This window comes from Macrobrachium rosenbergii, chromosome 2 (assembly GCF_040412425.1).
Source record: "Macrobrachium rosenbergii isolate ZJJX-2024 chromosome 2, ASM4041242v1, whole genome shotgun sequence".
In the NCBI taxonomy this organism is placed as follows: Eukaryota; Metazoa; Arthropoda; class Malacostraca; order Decapoda; family Palaemonidae; genus Macrobrachium; species Macrobrachium rosenbergii.
The window spans coordinates 16,068,168-16,090,396 of NC_089742.1; the positions used below are offsets into that span (position 1 = coordinate 16,068,168).

At 33.8% G+C, this 22,229-nt stretch overlaps 1 protein-coding gene across 1 annotated transcript in view; it reads left to right on the top strand.

Moving 5' to 3' along the window:
• The window catches only part of LOC136843835 (uncharacterized), a 24,283-nt gene extending 11,811 nt beyond the window's left edge, over positions 1–12,472 (top strand). Inside the window, exon 3 of the mRNA XM_067112638.1 lies at positions 10,395–12,472. Within this exon, the coding sequence (XP_066968739.1) occupies positions 10,395–11,845 (1,451 nt within the window). The 3' untranslated portion in view covers positions 11,846–12,472. The remainder of the gene's footprint in view (positions 1–10,394) is intronic.
• Positions 12,473–22,229: the final 9,757 nt, after the last annotated feature.

Below are 22,229 nucleotides of genomic sequence, written 5' to 3' on the forward strand. Positions count from 1 at the left end.
TCGCTATGAAAGATATCTGCATAGCAGATGACGCCAATTCAAGAATGACTGTGGCAGTGACTATTCTCTGGTATTTTAATAGAAAAAACCCTTTGTTATGGGAAACAATCCATTCATAAACTATGAAAAGAATGCTCTTTCTATGATATATGGAAAGAGCATACATTTCGGAAACGCTGAGAAGAAGTAGGTGAGAAAGTCCTGGAAAAGTAAGACAGATGTTGTGAAAGAGGTAAAAGAGGTATTGTGATGGAAGGTCCTCAGTTTCCAAGATATGAGAGAGTGAGAGAGTGAGTGTAAGGCTGAGGTAAATAAGCGGTGTGTGTTAGACTTCTGTGTAAGTGCATGAATTGGTGGTTAAGGTTTTGGAGTTTTTCGGCAAAGGGAGTTCATTCCCCGATTAAGCACTTTAAGTTTATTGGAAGTAGTGATCACGGTCGAAAAAATGGGTGAACGCTGATATTATACATATATATATATATATATATATATATATATATATATATATATATATATATATATATATATATATATATATATATATATATATATATATATATATATATATATATATATATATATATATATATATATATATATATATGTATAATCTTACATTCTCGAAAGTCTGTTATGAGACTTATCCTCTTAGTAATCTTACTAACATCGTCGAAAGTATTCTATAGAAATTATCCCCTTAATATCTTACGTACACCCTAGGAAGTATTTGATAAGAGTCATCCTCTTAAAAATCTTACCTAAAACCTCGGAAATATCCACTCCTTCAACAAAAAACTTGATTTCATCCCAACAGCATCTCTCTATTTCGTCTCTTATTAAGATCTATTTGTTCATTTCTCATCGATCTTCCTTACAGCAATTACTACCTTTACTATAACTTACTAACCTCCTGAACTTACTACCAACTTCACTCCAGTATTTTTGTTGTTATTAGACACCATTGTCTCTTTTATTTTTATTTTATATACGTTTAGACGACCTTCCCATTTAGCATGCAGCTGTACCCTTTTTCCTTCATTAAACTTTTGGTTTCCTCCTCCTGTATTGTTTTTAGTCCCACTTGGTAATTTGCCATTCCCACAAACCAAATCTGTTAATTGAATGACTCATCCTGAAATTTTGTATAATCCTTTTCTAAGCCTTACACTTATTTGTCTTTAACCCTAGCCCATTTTTCATTCTCAGCTTTCTTATCTCCAGCTCTCACTTCCTCCTTATCATATTCATCTTGTTTTAATCACATTCATAACCACAGATTCAACATGTATCCCCTTTTCCTGCCGAGAGCAACCAGATTCGCTGACCAGCAGCACCAATATGCAGTAAATGTGCCTCGGTGTCGAACTTCTCAGTTCCAGAGGTTCTTTATTCCTCACGCCGTTGGACTGAGGACATCACGCAGTTGGAGCTTCAGAAGTTCAAGCGAACATGCAGTTCATTACTGCCCTAATACGATTCAACTGGCACTTTAATATTTTGCTTATTTTTTTATTTATTTATCAGTTTGTTAATTTATCTGTTCCTCTAATAACTGATCTCCTCTTTCTGTATGTCTCATTACCTTCTTTCGAATGAACACCATATTCTTTGGAAGCTTGAATGCTAAGCCAGTGACCCTTGTGGGCTTGTTTCATATTAATATGGTTCATATTTTAATAATAATAATAATAATAATAATAATAATAATAATAATAATAATAATAATAATAATAATAATAATAATAAAACTTAGGTAAATATTCACTTCTAATTCCAACTGCTCCTGTTCTCACTTTTACATTCATCAACATACCTTTTAATTTATCTGCTCTGCACAAAAGATATGATGTATTTAAGTTTTATATAAATAAATAAATAAATAGATAAATAAATGAATATATATATATGTGTGTATATTATATAATATACATATAATAAATAAGTATATATATATATATATATATATATATATATATATATATATATATATATATATTTATATGTGTGTGTGCGTGTGTGTTTGTGTGTATGTATTTGACTTAATTACATCATACCTTTGTGCAGAGCAGATTAATCAAAAAAGCAAGTTGATGAATGCAAAAGTGAGAACAGGAACAATTGGAATTAGAAGTGAAAATTTTCCTAAGTTTTAGTTATTATTATTATTATTATTATTATTATTATTATTATTATTATTATTATTATTATTATTATTATTATTAAGAAGAAGATGAACTCTATTCATATGAAACAAGCCCACAAGGGTCATTGACTTGGCATTCAAGCTTCCAAAGAATATGGTGTTCATTCGAAAGAAGGTAATGAGACATACAGAAAGAGGAGATCAGTTATTAGAGGAACAGATAAATTAACAAAATGATAAATAAATAAAAATATAAGCAAAATATTAAAGTGCCAGTTGAATTGTATTAGGGTAGTAATGAACTGCAAGTTCGCTTGAACTTCTGAAGCTCCAGCTGCGTGATGTCCTCAGTCCAACGAAGTGAGGAATAAAGAACCTCTGGAACTGAGAAGTTCGACACCGAGGCACATTTACTGCATATTGGTGCTGCTGGCCAGCGAATCTGGTTGCTCTCGGCAGGAAAAGGGGATACATGTTGAATCTGTGGTTATGAATGTGATTAAAACAAGATGAATATGATAAGGAGGAAGTGAGAGCTGGAGATAAGAAAGCTGAGAATGAAAAATGGGCTAGGGTTAAAGACAAATAAGTGTAATGCGTATAAAAGGATTATACAAAATTTCAGAATGGAGTCATTCAATTAACAGAGTTGGTTTGTGGGAATGGCAAATTACCAAGTGGGACCGAAAACAATACAGGACGAGGAAATCAGAAGTTTAATGAAGGAAAAGGGGTACAGCTGCATGCTAAATGGAAAGGTTGTGTAAAAGTAAGTGCAAAAAAAAAAATAAATAAATAAACGAGACAATGGTGTCTAATAATAAAGATATTGGAGTGAACCTGGAAGTAAGTTAAGGAGGTTAGTAAGTTATAGTAAAGGTAGTAATTGCTGTAAGGAAGATCGATGAGGAAATGAGCAAATGTGAGTCTTAATAAGAGACGAAATGGAGAGATGCTGTTGGGATGAAATCAAGTTTTTGCTGAGTGGATATTTTGAAGAAATTTTCGATATGAAGGACAAAAGAGTAACAGATCTGGATGATGCAAGAGTTAAAGGGATTAGTAAGAATTTGAATGTTCTTATGAACACTTTCGAGAATGTAAAATTATTAGGAGAATAATTCTTATAAAATATTTCCGAGGTTTTAGGTAAGATTTTTAAGAGGATAATTCTTATCAAATACTCCCTAGGGTGTACGTAAGATTATTAAGGGGTTAATTTCTATAAAATACTTTTGAGGATGTAAGTAAGATTATTAAGAGGATAATTCTCATAACAGTTTTTCGAGAATACAAGTAAGAGTATTAGGACAATAATTCTTATAAAATATTTTCGAGGATGTAAGATTGATTATTAAGGGGATAATTCTTATAAAAATAAAATACTTTCGAGGATGTAAGTAAGATTGTTAAGGGAATCATTCTTATAAAATATTTCCGAGCACGCAAGATTACTAAGAGGATACTGAAAGCAACAGGGGAGATGCTGGCGTATGGTGGTACAAGTGTGGTTAGGTGGCTGACCAGATTAAGTAAGGTCTGTATGAGAGATGAGTTTCATAGGAAGGTTGACAAGAGCAGTTATTGCCTTGCATAAGGGTGAAGTTAATGAAGGCGACTTATATATTAAAAGCACTATGGGTTTAGGTATGGAAGAAGGTTTGTGGATCAAGTGTTTATTACGAAACAGTTATATGAGAAGCCTGAGAGTGCTGGAAAAAACTTTATGTGGTTTAGATGTATCCAGAGGTACAATGTGGAAAGGGAAATGAGGATGTATGATAATGAAGGTAATTTGTTGAATCAGTTCAGAGTTCTTATGGTGGCTGACTAATATGTTTCAATAGGTCGAAGGAGAGGCGATGAGTTTAGTGCAAAATTTAGTCTTAGGGAACTTGTGTTATCTCTCCTTCGTTGTTCAATATCTTTATGGATGGTAATTGATACAAGAAATCAGATAAAGTACGTTAGACACAGAGACAAAATTGTGGAATGAGAAAATGGACCATAAATGGAGAGTGATTAGTTGTTGTTGCAGATGTTACAATATTGATTTTTGATGATGAGGTACTGCAAAAACTAGTAAAAGAGACTTAAATTCCTTATATGAGAAAAAACTTGAAGTGAATGTGAGCAAAGGTTAGATACGTAATGTTGTGGGTGTGTTTTCAAAATGGAGTCTTTGCAAATTTTAGTTAGCATACAGTACAAGTTTACTCGAATTATTTCTATTCTAGTTCCAACATTTAAACGTTATTTTTCATCTAATTTACTAAATCACATTTAACCATTTATTCGAAGTAACAGGAGATCATACGATGGAAATACTGAAGAGCTTCTATTGCCAGGGCTCCATTATTTAGACATTGCAATTATATCTGCCTTCCCTTTAGCGGTACTAAATTAGGCATGCTGATGCTATCAGTAATATCCAACAAATACACACTCACACACACATACACACATATGCATGATATATATATATATATATATATATATATATATATATATATATATATATATATATATATATATATATATATATATATATATATATATATATATATATATATATATATATATGACTTCATCACATACACAATTGTTCTGTGCATTAGTAGAATTACTACTTCAGTGTTAGCAATGAAGTTGACCATAATTGCCGTTGTATATCTATACCGAAGCAAAACGGAGAAGTCCGGTTTATATGGTTGAAATCTGAATTAAGGGCATAACCAACTCAGACAAAAGGAATGTTAACGTTTGAACGGTAACTTCTTGAAAACTGTTTACACGTGTAGTTGTATGGTCCTTTTCACATATGTCAAAAGTGCAAGAGATCACGACTGCATTTAACGATAATATAATTTAGCAAACAAGAGAGAAAGTTACAGAGAGACTCTAAGTTCGTTTACTTTTCTAAGATCGCTAGGGTGGGGGCAGGAAAAGAATACATCTCTGCCATAACTATTTATCCTTTTTAATCTCATCCTCGGGTTTAATGCCTTGTTTATGGCTTTGCCAGAGACCTGTCATGTACTGAACTTCGCTTTCTAAAGAAGCAGCGTTGAGTAAATTTTGGTTGTTTTTAATGAATTTTCTTTCTTTGTGTACTTAATGAAATAATGATCATAGTTCTTATAATAATATCATAATGTGTTTAATGCATTAACACTTAAAATTTATGAGGGTGGTTCGCCAGGAATAGCCTTTCAAGCCATTTGTATTGTCCATATTCTATTTTAGCATTTATATTGGTTACGTGATTAGATTCTTCAGTTCCAGTGCAGGTTAAATAAACTATTCTTCATTTTGGAGAGAAAAATAATTGACCATTAATTACATAGCCCTTTCTTGTTTCTGAGAGTGAAGACGCTCCAAGGGCGGTGGAGAGATCTGATCCGCTTTGGCTATCCCTCGGGCCATCCATACTGTCCACTGACACTCACTGGCTGCTTGACTGAGGTAGCCACCGTTGTTGTTCTTGATCGAGCTGGCCTTTAAAATGCCCTCGGTGACCACGTGTCAGCGAAATTGAGGTTTGGCAGCGCCGGCCAAAAATTATGCCATATCTTTTGTTTTTATGAAAATAAAGGAGGTTTGTACTGAAAAAATATGAAATCAAATGTTTTCGTTGTTACCTTTAAATGAATAACATTTTTTTTTTTTTTTGTTTGAGGAGGCTCTAACAAGGCAAAATTTTTAATCATAACAATGAGACGTCTGACACCACAGGAATTCCTTACTCACCCCACACTAGCGATCTTAGAAAGGTAACCGGACTATAACGCTTTTATAATAGAAATTGCAACACCGCAGTGAATTATGAATCTAGCATAGAGAGAAGGTAGACAACAAAGAATTTGTCTCGATTGAAATCAAGTCTTGGGGGATAAAAAAAAATTGATATTGCTTTTTTTATGACCTAGCACATGAGACATTGCACTATTAAGAATTTATTACTTGCTATTCTTAGATATACTCAACTGCAATGAACAATAACGTTGTGGAAGCTTGGTACAAGAAGATGAACTTTTTCGTCAACCGTATCTATTTTATTTATGGAATTTCAATCAGTCCACTCATAATTAGGGTAATTCTAAGTATTAGCTCCGCGCCTGTTTTTACTTGGAAACTGGTTTTTTCTACACTTTTAGGGCTTCTGATACTGGCGGTGCATTTGTTTGTTGTCGGCCAAATGGAATGTCCCTTCGCCGTGTTTAGTACTGGGCCGGGACCGGCGGTACCCATACGTTAACAAGTTATTGCACTTGCCGGACGGGATATGAACTGTTCGAAACAGATGCACCCGTGCTCTGTCTCTTAAAGATCGCGTATGGAAACACCTTGTTGGATGGACTTCAGGGGTTAATTACAGGTTAATTACATTCGTGGGACAAAAATTGAAGGTAAATCCATAATTAGCAACCAAAAAACTGTAGAAAAAGTCAAGTTAGAAGGAAATCGCCGCCGCGGAGCTACTACTTAGATCTACCATATTTAGAGAAATCAGGTAAACTATAAGACAGAAAAATGACAGGCCAGTGGACAATTTTAACGTCCTGATGGATTCATAGCAATTTTGCTTGCATATTAATAAGCGGGACAGAATGAAATTGTATTAAAATTATGACCTGAATGGGAGGGTATTTAATGTTAAATTAAAATTCGATAAATTATCGCATACTAAATCATGAACAATACTGAAAAATTTTATACTGTATTGAAGTGGCGTTTCATTTCATTGCTTTTTCCGGAATCGTCAGTGGTGACCTGGTTTCATTTTCTTTTTTCTTCAAACCACGGTAACTACGTCATCTGGAAATTAACAATTATCTCTATTTTTTCATAAAAATTTAGCTCTTGGAAAAGTTGAGCCAAGTAACCGTTTTAAAAGTTGTTGCGTATGGATTTATAATATACTTAAGTAGAGTTGTTTTTCTAATGAACTCTAATAAATATATTATTATTCTATGAGACCTTCAGTGTATTTCTGTACGTTATGAGTATATCTACATGTATAATTAGATATTTTCCATGCAATTTGCGCAAAGTAGGGCATATTTCTTCATGGTTCAGTTAAGGCCTTATCCCAGTCTTCTACAAAACCTATTTATTGGTCCTATCCACCGGGGGGGCGTCTCTCCTTGTCAGTAAAATTTTCGGTTCTTGAATAAATTTTATTAAGAGTCATACTATACATTTATGAATATATATTTAATCTCATTTTGAGTGTCTCCAAGCTCATTTATTATGAATTACTCAGTCACCATTAGTATTCTATGGACCTTGTGCTATAAGGAAGCGCATTCTCCCAGTATTCATTATATATTTGATCTTTTAGTATATATTTATCCGTACTTTTAATTATATATATATATATATATATATATATATATATATATATATATATATATATATATATATATATATATATATATATATATATATATATATATATATATAGCTGAAGTAAGATATGGCCCGAAGGACATCTCTTAAACTCTTCGGTTCCTTGCTGCATATAACCCTGTCAAGTAATTTACGAATTTTATTTTTTTTTCTTGCTAAAATAACCAGAGAAACTTCATCCTGTCACACCAATTTTATTCATCATCATTTTGGTCGTCTAATTAATTCTTCTTGTAACTTCTTCGGTATATGATTATGCAAGTTTAAATTTAAGCAGTTAAGTTGGTCTGAAGTTGTAATTACACAACTGAGTAACAAAAGTGTTAAACATATCCACGTTGAATTATTTTCTTAATGAAAAATATTTTCAAATTGTCCCGTCTTATTTTCATAAAATGTAATACCTGATTTGTCATACAGCCATCTAAAACTATTTATATCCTCAGCGCTACTAAACATCAATATTTGATACGATACTAAAACGCCCGAGGTACCTTTTTAAGAACAATCATTTACATTATCAATGGCATGTGACTAACTTGGAGACAATGGCCACTTAAATCATATATCCTCAACACTATAATTTTTTATGAATGACGTAAAATAATGTGAGAAAAAGCAGACTAATTAAAATATAAAATAATAGTAAAAAACCCCGCCATATTAAGTAGTTAACATTAACATAGATATCAATTTATTGTATTCACAGACGGAGAATTCTGCTTTTGTTGCTGGAGTTACTTTGGTTTTGCATAATTTCAATTTAATTCTGTATTTGTATGAATACTCAATTATCGACCCTCTAACTTGAGTGTAGTCCTAATTTTTCTTTTTTTTTCATTAATTCATATGCACTAGCATGTTCGTGATCTTAGAAATTCCCTATGATGAATACTAATGTTGGGCTTGGACATCAATTTATGGTTATCAAAACCGTCTCCAAGTAATTAATTGCCTTAAAAAGAACAGTTATTCTTATTTGGTCTGATAGCGTTCGCTTACCTTCATGAAAATAAACAACCATCAAATATTAGCCCAGCAAGAGAGAGTTAGAAAGTTCGCCATATTCTATTTTGGTTCATAGGCAAAAGTGAGTAGATGGTAATGGGAAATAGATTAAAGGGGAGCATTATCATGATATAGTTTTAAATTTGATCAGATATATACTAAATTTTTGTTTCCCGCATAGGGTAGTGTCGTCAATGCACCTCATGTGCACTGAAGGCATTACTTAAGGTTCTTTGCAGTGCCCCTTCATCCTCTAGCTGGAACCCCTTTTCATTCCTTTTACTGTACATCCGTTCATAGTCTTTTTCTTCCATCTTACTTTCCACCCTCTCCTAACAATTGATTTATAGTGAAAGCGCGAGGTTTTTCTTCTACTACACTTTTAAAACTTTTTCTGTCAATATCCGTTTCAGCGCAAAGTGACCTCATAGGTCAGCGCTTGGCCTTTGGCCTAAATTCTATATGCTATTCTAAATTTTTTATTAAAGTTGTCTTTGTAAGTTATCTTTGTTAGTTTAATTTTTAGTTGTATCGTGCGAGGTTGTCAGTATGCCATCATCTAAAAACCTCTTTTTTCTGGCTTGCATACTTCTAAAATGTTACATTTAACATCTAGTATTTCTTTTAATGTATTTCGTAACGTAGAAATATTGAGAGAAATACAAACTTGCCACTTCAGTCCTCAAGCAAGAAACGTGGGAGGAGTGTGGAACAATGTCAATGGATTATATCTCTTACGTAACGCTTGATCAATTGAATTTTAAAAGCTTAGTCATATGGAACGAAAAGACAAGACAGGGACCAAGAAGAATGAAAGAATATGTCTTAAAAGGAAGAAAAAATAGTCGAAACATAGTTGCTTGGACAAAAAGCATATAGGAATAAATTCTGACGGCATTTGAACTTACTGATCAAAGAGTTTTAATTTTGAATACTTTTTTTGCAAGGTACAAGTAAAATGCGTCTTTCAAATTAAGTTTAATAATTCACAGATTTTGTTCATCAGTTGGGCCTTTTAAAACCAACACTCTAGTGCTTAGGGTTGGATAAATAAAAATCAGGCCCTCTATTACTGAAAGCAAACACTGATTGTACTCTGCGCAGGAAACAGTTCATCGGATGCGCGCTGTCACTTGAGAGAAATGTGCCAATAACGAACTGTTGTTAACAGTAACTGCCTTTAACTTCTGAAGTGCATCCCCCTCTCTCAGCATTCTCAAGACGGAACAGATTTGATGCCTTTGGTTTTTACTGTTCGAGTTTAGCACGTGTACAGAAGAGTCACTGGGTAAATTTAAACTCCCAAGAAATTATCAGTGATGGTTCACAACATTTCAATTAACCATTTTGTTCGTAGTTTTCATGTACGCCTAACTTCTTAGAGTAAACAGAAACGAAATTTTGACAATGATTTGCAGATAATGCTAGTTCGTTTGATAATAGTAAAATGCATGAACAGATTTAAAGAGAGAGAATTAGAGTAATTCATACCCTGTTGCAATCTTACCTCTGAAGGACTGACTCTTGTACTACAATTGTCGTTGGGCAGATAGGTTGTCCCAAAACCGATACAAATGAAAATGCTCTCCATCCCTCTCTTAAATTTGCACACACGTACACACACACACACATATATATATATATATATATATATATATATATATATATATATATATATATATATATATATATATATATATATATATAGAGAGAGAGAGAGAGAGAGAGAGAGAGAGAGAGAGAGAGAGAGAGAGAGAGAGAGAGAGATTCTCAGCATGTATCGCATTAGCTCGTAAGAAGACTTTGTAACCAAACCACTTTTCTTTTCCAGCATGTATGGTAGCAGTCGGTGTCTTCATTTGTTGTATTATTATGACAACGAATAAGAAGGAGGAACCAAACACTCCAAGTCCACCTGGTGACATTCAGCTCCATCGAGTTAGGGTCACCACAGCTCCTCATTCGCAATCTCAGCGTCGAGGAGTTCAGCTGGTGACCTACTCCCCTCTGCCAGAGGCACAGGGCAACCCATACCCCCAGTCAGCCAGGTTCAACAGAACCCCGCTTGTCAATTCTCCAGCTGTGCATTTCCAGACAAGTGCTGTTACAAGCACCCCAGTTAATCACAGTAGCGCTTCTCAGTTAACAAGGGCCTCTGTCCCCACAGGAAATGTTAGTCAGCTTCCAAATGCTATACCCACTCAAAATGGAGGACAGCATGCAAATCCCTCCACAGTTCCCAATCAAATTCCAAGCATGCCTGCAGTTCACTGTCAGAACTCAAACATTTCTGAGACTAAAAGTCAACGTTCAAACACTTCTGAGGCCAAAAGCCAACGATCAAACACGTCTGTAGCTAAAAGTCAGCGTTCAAACACGTCAGAAAATAAGAGTCAGCGTTCAAGTGCTTCTGAGAGCAAGAGTCAGCGTTCACATACATCCGAGGCTAAGAGTCAACGCTCTAATCCTTCTGAGGTAAAAAATCAGCGTTTAAACATAACTGAAGCCAAAACTCAACGTTCAAGCCCGTCTGACTCTAAGAGCCATCGAACAAATAATCCATCTGAGGGTAAATGTCACAAATCAAGCTCATCAGAAACCAAAAACAAACGCTCGAGCTCCTCGGAAGCCAGAAACCCACGCTCGAGTTCATCAGAAGCCAGAAACCCACGCTCGAGCTCGTCTGAAACCAAAAACCAGCGGGCAAGCTCGTCCGAAGCCAAAAACCAACGCTCAAGTTCGTCTGAAACAAAAAACCAACGTTCAAACCCTTCACCGGCGCAAAACAAACGTTCCAGTACCTCAGAAAACCCAAGCAAGTGCGCCGGCAACCCAGAGAATTCAAATCCATCCCAACAACAGCACAATCCAGGGCCTCAGAATAATACTCACCAACGTCATTTATCTTCCGAGAGTCTTGTCTATCCTGTAAGTGCAACAGACATGGCAAAACTTTTAACAGCTGCTAAAAAGGTCATGGATCCTAAGTCCTTCGATGAAATAGCAAAGGCTTACTCAATTGTATATTCTGCATCTAGGCCGACATCGCAGGTTGATATGCCTGCTTTTGACTACTCTGTACCTGCTCAGGGGCCCCTTTCGAGTTGCTCTTCTTCATCTGCTGGTCAGTTGTCATCGCAGTCAGCTGGTGCATGTTGTCTCCTCCCCCCTACGCAAGAACAGATGTCCTTAGAAAATACTCTTCCACTAGGTAATAGTCCATCTGCCCCTCCTTACCAGGAGCAGCCGCCGGAGTTCGACCCCCCTCCATATTGCCCTTAATATAGGGTGATTATTAAGGAAAATAATTCAATTACAGGGTCAGTGAGCTTTGGCTTGTATTTATGTCGGAAAGTGCGTGTTATATACTCAAAAAGTTTCTCAAAAGAGCTTCGTGTACCCATGAGATTTTGTGACTGTTGTGAAATAGTGCATTACCAAAATTTTTTGGTACACATGTTTTCTGTAAATAGTGACAGTGTTTTCTCAAGAAACGACGACTTTTTTATGGGGCAGCTTCTGCATGTCAGAAGGTAATTTTGATTTAAGGTTCTATTTTTTCTCCCTCTTGTATTAATCTCTATCATGGAGTTCAATGTCATTTTTATACTAAGATTAATTTTCTACTTTTGTCTCAGGATGAGAGATCCAAAATTCCTCATCTAACCACCCCGTGGTTGTATCATAACTAATTTTGATAAGCATTTTGAACGCATTGTACATACTCATCTGTTACTGTCGCTTTTTATTTGTACAGATTTATTATTCCGTTGGCTTCACTTTCTATAAAAAAACAATCACTGTCTTAGAAGATAATTCATCTTTTATTTATTTTCTTGTCTGTTACTGACTTAAGGTGTTATTTCTTATCGATTCGAGAAGCAAAGAAACTAAAATGTCTTTTAATAACTGTATATTTTTATTTTACCCTTATTGGTAATGTAATACATAAATCATATGCCCGAGTACACAGCCGTGCGTGCGCACAAACACAGCAAGTGAGTACAGTTAGCTTGACAGGTAAGGAAACGGCCTGGCTAAGATGAAAAAATAAGGATAAAGCAGAAAGATGTGGTCATGAAAATGCAAAGGACCAAGAGAATAACTTGTATTTCTAATTTGCATTTCGTTACACTCTTCAGGTACGGCCAAAATAATCGTTTTACAGCCAACTACATTTGGTGTATTTTTGATACTTTGAAAAGTGAGGCAAATATAATTGTCAAAATAATTAAAGTTCGAAGAAGTTTAGTTGTAATCGAAAACTTCAGCTTATGAAAATTTTCATAAAGTGTTCGAAAAAAATTCATACAAAAATCAGTGCTGTAAAAAATGTTTAAAGCGCAAAAATTAAGTTCTAATGGTGCTGATTAGATATTAAAAAATCTCAAAGACTAATAATCATATGCTTAAACACAGCCTGTGACCCATACGAAATGGAAAATTTTGGCTGTTCGCATGCGCGTTAAAGATATATATTTTTAAATTCTTCTTTACAGGGAAAATTAACAAAACGCACAAAACATGCATGAGGACTAGAGAAATCTACAATTCCAAAGAAGTTTCTTAAGTCTACAGTTATTAACAGATTAATAAAAAAAATGCGCTGGTCTTGCCGAATGACACAATACCAGTGTTATAAACACAACCCCCAAAAATTATAGAAATTATGAACACCAAAACTAGAACAATTCTATCCCTCAACATACGCCATCATGCAACTAGTGTTATAATAGCAAATTATATCCATGATATATTGGAACAGAAGACACATGGAGAGAATACTTGATATATGTCGCACGAATTCGTAACTCGCCATAGTATTCGGATAAAAATGTGCTTCAATTTACTCCTTCCTTTTGAAGAGTTACTTCAGTGAGCCATGTCGATATGAGGCATGCTAATTCACAGAATCCCAGTCGCGGTATAATGTATCAGTAGCTCAGGAACCTTAGTCGGAAATCAAAACCCGCAACAAAGACTCAGGCGAATCAAATCACAGTCGTTACAACATATCGGGCTTTGAATTCCACGATCCTTAATGAGTTTTTCGTTAAAAGGCAAATCATGACAAACGGATGGCATTACCATGTTGTGCAAAATCAGTCTGTAATTAAAGAGTAAAGTCATTTCTCAATTTATCTCAAAACGAAATTTATACTATGGATGCAAGGATTTCTTAATTTTCCCAAAATGCAAATGTATATAAGTTTGAATATTATTAGTATTGCTATTATTAGTATACAGTATATCCATGAAAAAAATAATAATCTTATCATTTTAGTAGAAAATGTCTTGCAGAAATAGTCTGTGCATAAAAAAAATGAAAACAGAAAAAAATAAGCCAAGAATAAATATGAATAAAAATTCATCCATTCATTTGTTCATAATAGATAAAAAGATAACTGTTTCGCTCAAGAATCACGAGCTATTACAATGATATATCAGACCCTGATCTCAAACTTTTTTTGCTCTTTTACTGTGTGGCCTAGCACCAGTAATCCTGTGATTTCAATTCTTAATTTAGAAAACGAACGTTGATCTTGACTCCATGGGATTATGGGACAGTGTGCGGAACATCTACCAATATCACTTCGGTAATACATCATTTGTCTCGATTAAATACGAAGAGGAAATGGCCCCCATGAACAGTTTCTGAGTTCCATTTATAGTCAGATAACATTTATTCAACAATAGCTTACATACACTTTCAGAGAATAACATCAGACCTATGATAGCTGTTTAACTTTTCAGGTGCCTCTCAGTCTTCTTTCTTAATTTACTTAATTGCGCTTAGTACCCGTATTTGTTTGTAAATGATGTAAGCATAGAACCTATTCTAGTCAGCTGTTGATTTTTCCCTTAAACTCTTTAATATTTGCTTATAATATACAGGTGTAACGCTGTTAACCGTTTATTCATCAAGTATTAGTTGCAATTAACATTTAATTTATGTACTTCTTCATTTACAATGGACATTATTTTTCGCCTCATAAATCCTGATCTATATATTTCTCTGCATGAGGTATTCTAAGCCATAAACCTTTCGCGTTGAAACAGGATCATGATAAATATGTTGAACCCAATTTAAAACACATAACCTGCCTCCATTATAATAAACAGATTAACGAAAACGGATTAAACATAAAATCAGCTAATTTTTTTATGCTTTAAAAAATATAAAGGAAATAGCTTTGTCTGAGACTATTTTGTAATAAAAAAATGTGGACACCCCAACCGGTGTCGAAAAATGCGGAAAATACAAAATTATTAGCTATTTTAATGTGAAAACTAATAGTAAAATAATATATTTGATATTAATGTTTTTGCGACCCTCAAATCAATTAGCTGATCTTTGTCTTAAAGTTGCTGTAAGATTTTTTCGATAGTAAAATTGTCATCAACATAAATTTTATGAGTCCGTATATACTAGCATTGTAACATTTCCTTAAACGCCAATTTTCTTTGGATATTTATGTCAGTAAAAAGAATTACACCATTCAGTTATTTCAAATTTGCACTAAATGATACTGTGTTAAATGACCAAGTTTGCTAATTCAGTTATCATAAAGTATACCAAATTTAGGTATTGCGATGTGATTGCATTTTGACTATACTGCCGCTCTTCTCTCATCATTGCTTTCAAGGTCCGCTGACAGTAATTCTTGTCTCTCGGAATTCAAAATTCAGTAGATCCTCGATCTCAGGTATGTTCACCTATAAGCAGATTCTACTTAGTTGATTTCCGATTGTCAACGCTGCTTTTGTGTAGCCCTAGTTTATTATAAAACTGCATTCACTGTTCGTATTTGTTAGATAGAATTATATATCTTTAATATAACAATTTTTATATCATATTTTAGAGTTGCAATAATACAGATTCTAAAAGTTTTTACATCCTTTGCTACAGTATGCCACACCGGAAGTGGTCAAATGAATATTTTGTGCGTAGTCATGCTTACTGTGGTAAGCCAAAAAGCACTTGCGGTTACCCCAAAGCGTTTCCGAAAATCCCCTATTAACAACAAAGTTCCGTACTCAATAATGAAAATTATAAGGTTATATTGCTACGGCAAACAGCAGTGTAAAGCACTCTCAATAAGTATATCTGTGATCTTAATTTGAAATGGTCAGTATATTCCTATAATAAGTTATAAATGGGAATGCCATAAATGCTTATTATTATAGTGCAAATTCCCATACCAAAACAGATTTCATTGAAAATATGGTAATGTAGACAGTGTCTCCAGGGGGCAAACATATATTATGTAGGAATCTAAGCCTGGTTACATTTGTTTCATTAATATAGGCCTTTAGAAATTATTTGTGTTCACCAAACAACACAATTTGACAAAGAACAATACAACATCTCTCTCTCTCTCTCTCTCTCTCTCTCTCTCTCTCTCTCTCTCTCTCTCTCTCTCTCTACACACACACACACACACACACACACACACACACACACACATTCTAATTAATATAACTGTAATGTGAGAATGGTGGAGTAACAATACTTGCTCTTAAAATATACGAATACTTGAGTCGATATTGATTAATAAGAAGTATGGTAACTCATATATCGGGAATTAGCACTTAGCATCTTCTCTGACAAATGCTTCCTCCGACCACACGATTTAAATTAAAATGTGCTGCAATCTCATCTAAGGCCTAAGCAAAGGAAACGCAGAGCAACCACAATATAATCTGCTATTGGTATAGTTTGTGCTCGTGTGCGTAAGAACCTTGCATGGCCATAACAAGAGTTATTCTTATTTCTATTCTTTATTTCGTTGTCTGTTCCCTAAAAAAAATATTTATTATTTATATATCTATTTAAAGATTCATATAATTCGGCTGATACATATTAATTTCTCACATTAAGCAACAGATGCAATATCATACAGCCAGATATGTAATGAATTGTATTATTTCAAAGGTAATAACAAAAATTTTTTTTAAGCCTCAACTAGTAGGGGAATTTTATACTCAAATTCCACCATACAGATGAGTAGTAATTGTCTGTTAAAAGTCTTATGTGTTTCCGCGGTAATTGTCTATTAAACTGTTAAGGGGGTTATGGGTTTTCCTGAAGAAAATCTTATTAGAAATAAAGGCCCGGATTTATTATAGAATTCGTTCAATTCATCATTCTAGCTGTTTCATCAAATAAAAAAAACAACTTTTCTTGAAAACGAAAGGTTCCACACAACAGCTAAAGAAGGTATTGTAACGACAATCACTTATTTGAATAATAACATTTCTGGGGGGCCATAGCAAAATTGATATCAGAATATCCAACGTGCTACCCTAAAAAGTTTACATAATCCAAGAGGTGACAAGTGATGCAGTTTCCAAAATGCGTATTTGTACATTCAGTTATTTCAAACATATTTTTGCTTAACGTTTAGATGACGAGTATTACAGAGTCTCTAACATTATTATTTCTAAATTCAGATATTTCAAAGAAATTTCAGGCTTCGTGAACAAATCTGAATTCTGGCAAGAGCTGACCAAAGGATAGGTAAGGGTATGTGATATGAATAACACGAGTTCTCTTCCCAGGCCAGAGAATTCTGTGAAGAATACTTTTGAGAGAAGTGGTCATATTCCACAATATAAACTACAGGACACACCTGTTGAGTGACCTAGAGGCCATGAGGTATGAAGCACGTCTGCTAGACGCTCAAGGAGGAAAAGGTCAGGTTTGAAGACCATAATCTATACGAAGTAACGCTGCTGAACTGTAAGTCCTCATAGTAAATTGTACGAAAAACAAATTGCCAAAAATTTATTTTTTATTTATTTACAGTTTTCATAAGAAAGATTTTAAACCCGGTTTAAGCCTTCTGGAAAAATTTTACTTCCTTTTGAAGCAAATTACAATTAACAGAGATGAAAATAGACATTTTAATATCAACTATTAATATAGTTCTTTCCTTTTCATTACGAAAAGTATCTAAAGGCAGCCGTTTATAGTTAAATCATTCAATTATGAATCCTTTGCATACAGAAAAAACAGCAGAAATGTGGAAACAGGGACAATGGTAATGAGAGAGAGAGAGAGAGAGAGAGAGAGAGAGAGAGAGAGAGAGAGAGAGAGAGGGTTAAGAAAGCACTAATGTCCATATTCATATTCCGTGGGAACAGAGGTCGTGGGAATAAAAGTTTGGACCCGGAGGAAAGGAACTGAAAGAATATTAAAAAAATTTCCCAGACTGGTGATTTCTTCAATGCCATAAGGCTAAATCTGTCTCTACACGCTTAAGGTATTTTGATCACCGCTGACTTCTTCGAACATTTTTATTAATGTCAAGTTTAAAAAACTGGTTATCTATATATCTATCTATATCTAATATACATATAGATAGATAGATAGATAGATACGTACGTGACTTACTCGCACGAAAACCTGAAAACCACTAACGTTATCTGATAACCAGATATTGATGATAAACGATATGATGTTCTCTTACTACTTACCAATAACAGATAAATATTTACAAAAAGGACCCTTTTTAACTAAAAAAAAAAAATAAGATTAAACTATTCCAAAACGATGTTAGCCTCTATTCATAATATTAGTCACCATGTATCACGGTAATACTTTGTGTTTTGGTATCAGCTCTTCTCCAAGCATTCTGGGCAACGCAAGATCCTTAGTTGATATTTGTCTTGGTAATAAAATCCATTACTCTAGACTATCCGGTCTCCTGAAGGTTTATATTAATGAACGCGGCATAAAACCTTTTTTTTTATCACTGTCCATATCCAAGAAATGTAAAAGCTACCCGTAGTAAGTAGCAAAATTTTTAATTCATGATATTTGAATCTTTTATACATCATAACTCGATGACTGATCTGATGATAAACCTTTATGCGGTTAAAAAAAATGAAAATTTTTCGACAAACTACCCTTCCATGTAAAAATTCTTTATCGTTTACCTGTTATCCATTTTATTATGCTATTCCTTGGTTTTGAGTGAATTATTAAAATATGTCATACAAAACCAAAACTAATTCAGCAGAGGATTTTATCTTAGTAAGGATGCTTACTACAAATTCCTGAAAATTAAAAAGTAAAAGGAAATTTGTATAAGAAACTTCCTAAACTTAATGTTTGTTTTGTTCTATTCCTGCGGTTTAAAGAAAATATTTTACTGATTACTATAATTTTTTAACCAAAAAACTGCTTCCTCTACGTGGGTGTGGCTTCGAAGAAAAAGAATGTAACTAATTATGTCGTATTCTTCTTCTAATTGCTGCATATAGGATGAATGCCTTTTGTAGAAAACTTCCTAACATTGGCTTCTTCCCATGCTTAGATATAATACTCATCAGTGGAGGGCTATAAAAACCATTATTCACCGTCTTACGGGAAGTTTAGCAATTTCTGGGTTTTAAGGACTCGTTTCAGCGCCATTTCTACGTCCCTAGCCAGTACTGTCTCGTTTCCGTCTCCTCTTCCATCCAAACATTGTATACTGTCTAGGTTTGCCTCTCCTTTTCCATCCCAAACTTTTCCCACTGTCTCGTTTACCTCTCCTCTTCCATCCCAACATTGTATACTGTCTAGGTTTGCCTCTCTTAAATCCTAACTCTTTCAAATTATACAACCGTTTAACCAACCACCAATCACCATTCTCTCCACATAATCAAACCAGCTCTAAACACTTGCTTACATTTTTAACCGCAATTTTTTTGTCTTTTCTCTTCATTTATCCTTTCCAGCCCTCTTTTTGGAGCTGTTCTTTCCTACTAAAATAGGCTGGAAATACTCCCTAACTAGTCCTATTGTATTCTTATTAACGGAGATAACTTGAATCAAACAAATAAATTATCATGGAAACAACTCATCTCACAAGTCCCACATTGTTTTCCTTTCATTTGGAGCCAAGATCCTTACCTCACTTCCAAGAAGTGCTGACTCAAAAATTCTCTCATGATTTTCTTCTACAGATAATTTCTCATCAATTCAAAAGCTTAAATGCCCTACTATGTTAGCTGTGTCATATTTTGTGATTCATCTCGTCTCCTTATCAACCATTATACTTATTCTCAATTACATACGCCTTTTCTAGGCTTTCATTTATTTTCCTAACCTTATCCGCGTTAGTAATCACATGTAATTCTCTGTTTCATGTTCTTTCACCGGTCTTTCCAGCTTCTCTTCAGTACAACAAAAAAATTCACTGACCTAAAAAATTGTGTTTTAAATCTGAACCTTCGTAAGTACTTCATTCTTGAAAAAAGTTTACCAAGGTTTTAGAATATAACACATACCGTCATTGGCCAATATTTACACCAAGCCGGGTAATCGAACATGCACAGTGTTAAACGCATATTGTACGTTCAGGGAAAAAACTTTGAACTGCTCTCAGCGAATTTCTTTTATAGCACACATCCTTAACACCCCTTTTGCCTCTTCACCCAGGCAGTCATAGATATTTTTGGCAGGATCATGTATGTCCAATACACCTTGTTATTTTGACTCTCAAATTCCTCACAATTGTTTCATAATAAATATTTGATCCACTCATCCTTTTATTTTACTTCTGTATAAGCCTTTCTCTCTCTTTCAAAATCCCACCACATACTATACTATGTGATAAATTTTACATTTATTTCTGTCACCTTTTCACTAGCCAGCCTTATTGGTTCTTTTATCTTGCTCTCTATAGCAGTTAGGCTCCTGTTATATATCTTCCCTGTATTACTAATAAACATTATACCTTTACAGATCAGACGATAATCTCAGTTACCTTTTCCTTCCACAAAGGTTCTATAAAATGCTCATATCACCCATCAATAATATCAATATTCTTACCATTCGACTATGGCGTAAATTATGGTTTACATAAACAAGACTAGGAAGAAAGAACACAACCTGCTCCTGATCTGTTTCATCTATTCTGACATCTTCATACTACCTAAACTAAACATCAGAGATATTGCAATATGTACATGTTAAGGAAAGGAGGTACAAACAAAAATCACGGCAGGTGGAAAACTCTTCGAAAATGATTGGCTTGCCACTTAATATCAGATTAGGACCAGGCATATTTTCTGCAAATCATGTTTTTGGTAAGACCACCACCTCACACCTGGATTATTTCTTGGAAAACTGATGGATATAATCATTTCCTTGTTTGGATATTCCAAATCACAGAAAAAAAGTTCTTAAAATCGGCACATTTTACATATTTAATTTAATATAAATGAACCTTGTGTGTACATTCCTAGACTGTCTCTTTTTCTGTCAAACCTTTCTTTCGTTAGACTTGAATCAGTTATAATAGACGGGGGCTTAATATTACAATATATAACCGTTTTACCAGATATCCAGTTCATAGGATGATTGTTTTCTCTACAGGGACAAAGGTGCATTGTTATCCTGGGCCTAACTCATGTCACAAAAAACAATTATCTTTTCAACTATATAGATGATAAAAAGTTTTTGTCTTGCGATTTTTTCGTCTATATTCTGCATAAAGAAATGCTTGGTATTGATTGTAAAAAATCAAACTGCAAACATTAAACTCGTACTTCTTTTCATTCCAACCCCAAACCTTCACCTCTTGACAATAGATCGACATCTATTTTCATTCTTCTAATACTATTTTTCTTTGAAGCTGATTAACAACTTTCATTGAATCAGGCATAGTTGCAAACCTTATATACAATATCCTGAGTATTTCTTGATTCAAAGCTGTCTGAAAAATATTAAAAATACCTGTCACTTAATTTTAATTGTGGAACTGGCGTTGAAATATATCACTACTTGCGGAAAAAAAAAAAAAAAACATATGCGGTAATACTGAAGACACTTCTGAAAATCTATGTACTGTAATTTGTTTTAGCGATCAACATTTCACAAGGTACATAAATTAATTATATATATATATATATATATATAATATATATATATATATATATATATATATATATATATATATATATATATATATATATATATATATATATATATATATATATATATATATATTAATCCTTGTAAAGCAATAGATGAAAAAACATTCCGGTTATTGAAATTCTTGTCGTGTTAGACATGAACCATGGAATTTTGTAGGTAAGCTGAAATGAACAAATACAAACCTTTTTTATGCCCACAAAATTGTTGCTAATATTGACATTCTTTTTCAACTTTTAAAAAAAATTCCAGGAAAAAATTAAAACCAACATAAAAAAAATTAATAATAATGGCTCCTTGAACTACACCCAGACTTTTACAAAAGATATGATGAAAACTTTATCCTAGTTCTTAGCTGCGGTAAGCTTCTAACCAATCTCAAATTTGTTTTAAATTGCTTTTCATTAACGGTACTCACAATACGCCCCCTTCTGGCCATTTGTATGAGAATTCCAAAAATACAGTTGTCATGTATGTAATGAAGGGTAACATATACACGCACATGTAAGAATTTCAGTCTACAACTGTCAACAAGGCTTGCTAATGGGCTGTGTATGTATAAGCACTTGTGTTCCCACTTCATGTGCCCTCTTATCTTTCATAGAAACAGCTACAAACCAATCGATAGTCATTTTAACTTATGCCACTATTTTCAAATGTAATTTATTCTAAATATTACATATTATTTGTGATATTTCATTATTATTTGAAAGAGGAAAGTTTGGTTTCCTCCCTTCT